Source organism: Pyxicephalus adspersus, chromosome 2, assembly GCF_032062135.1.
Source record: "Pyxicephalus adspersus chromosome 2, UCB_Pads_2.0, whole genome shotgun sequence".
Classification (NCBI taxonomy): domain Eukaryota; kingdom Metazoa; phylum Chordata; class Amphibia; order Anura; family Pyxicephalidae; genus Pyxicephalus; species Pyxicephalus adspersus.
In genome coordinates, this window is record NC_092859.1 from 89,833,297 (window position 1) to 89,834,694 (window position 1,398).

Here is a 1,398-nt window from a genome sequence, read left to right on the forward strand (position 1 = left end):
ACACACACACACACACACACACAGCTTACATCTAATATAATGGAGTTCATTCTGCCCAGGCTCCCACAGGGGACGCCAAGATGTACCAGATATCCAGAGAACCAACACTTGTGAAGCACTACAGCACAGACACTAGACAATGGTAATTGGATAAATTCCCACAGTACACCTGAGGATCTCTCACGGCACACTAGTGTGCTGTGGCACAGTGGTTGAAAATCCCTGGCTTAAAACGCCTAGAGGCGATCAAGAATGAATGAGAGTGCAAGATTGTGTACGTTTTATTAAAACTTGTTAAAGTCCTGTGTAACAGGGCACATGACAAGCTGTCCGTTTTTACTTTTATTAGCCAAAAAACCCTTCACAATGTCCATTTCAAAAATTATATTTTGTTACTTAAAGGCCTGACTTCACATCCAGCCAGCCCAGCCAACTGCCACCTATTCAATGAAGACAGCTAAATATTGCAAATATGGAGACTTGGACACAGGGATTTACATCTGGTGAGGGGCTTAGACCTGATGTCATGCCTCTGTAACAAAGTGAAAAAAGGTTCCAAAGAGGCACACAGGAGTTTTTATTCTAGCTAAAAAAAGAAGTTAAAGCAGGCTTCTTGTAGTAATTTTGTGAAATATTTAAAATTGCTGATGGTTTGTTATATGACAAAGGGCAATATAATGAATAAAGTCAGTTTGATAAACTAAGAGGGATGATGGGACATATTTACTACAATAAGGCTGTGATAATCTCTGTATCCCTAAATACACCAACCACCACCCACACAAGCAACTCTTACTTGGAGAGCCCTCTTCATGGACTCCATTTGGACCATTTCCATTAATAGTATGTTCTTTATTGCAGTGCAGGGGGGCATCATTTTCTTCAATTTCATTGGTGATTTTTACATATCGGCTGCACGAAATAGGAAAGAAAATATAGATTTCAGGAACATGTGTATATTATGCTTACATTTTTACTGGTTACTAAGTTACCTAGCACATTCTGATTTTGGTCAATTTGGCCTAGGCATTCAAGGTATCAGAAATGTTTAACATAAAAGGGTAAACAAATAACTAATCCAAAAAAAAAGCAACAAATATATCCACCTAAAAAGGTTGTTGTGAAAATATGCATGTAATAATGCCCAATATTATCTACCGTATTTTTCGGACCAGAAGTGGGGGGAAAAAGTCCCTGCGTCTTATGGTCCAAATGTAGCCTTCCTTACCTCTCATCTGTTCCTCTGCGCCCGTGTGCCGCCTCGCAGCTTGCCCGGGCCGTCTCTCCACAGTTTCCTCCTCTGCTACGTCTCCTGCTGCTGTCCCGTCCCCCCTGTATAGCCCCCCCTCCGGCTTTTCTCCTGTTCAGCGAGTTTCCTCCTCTGCTACGTCTCCTGCT

General features: G+C 41.7%; 1 protein-coding gene across 1 annotated transcript in view; it reads right to left on the reverse strand.

Annotated features, from left to right (window-relative positions):
• USP15 (ubiquitin specific peptidase 15) overlaps positions 1-1,398 on the reverse strand; it is a gene marked incomplete in the record, with an annotated part of 30,611 nt that overhangs the window by 9,927 nt on the left and 19,286 nt on the right. Inside the window, 1 exon segment of the mRNA XM_072401422.1 lies at positions 797-912. Coding sequence (XP_072257523.1) covers positions 797-912 — 116 coding nt within the window.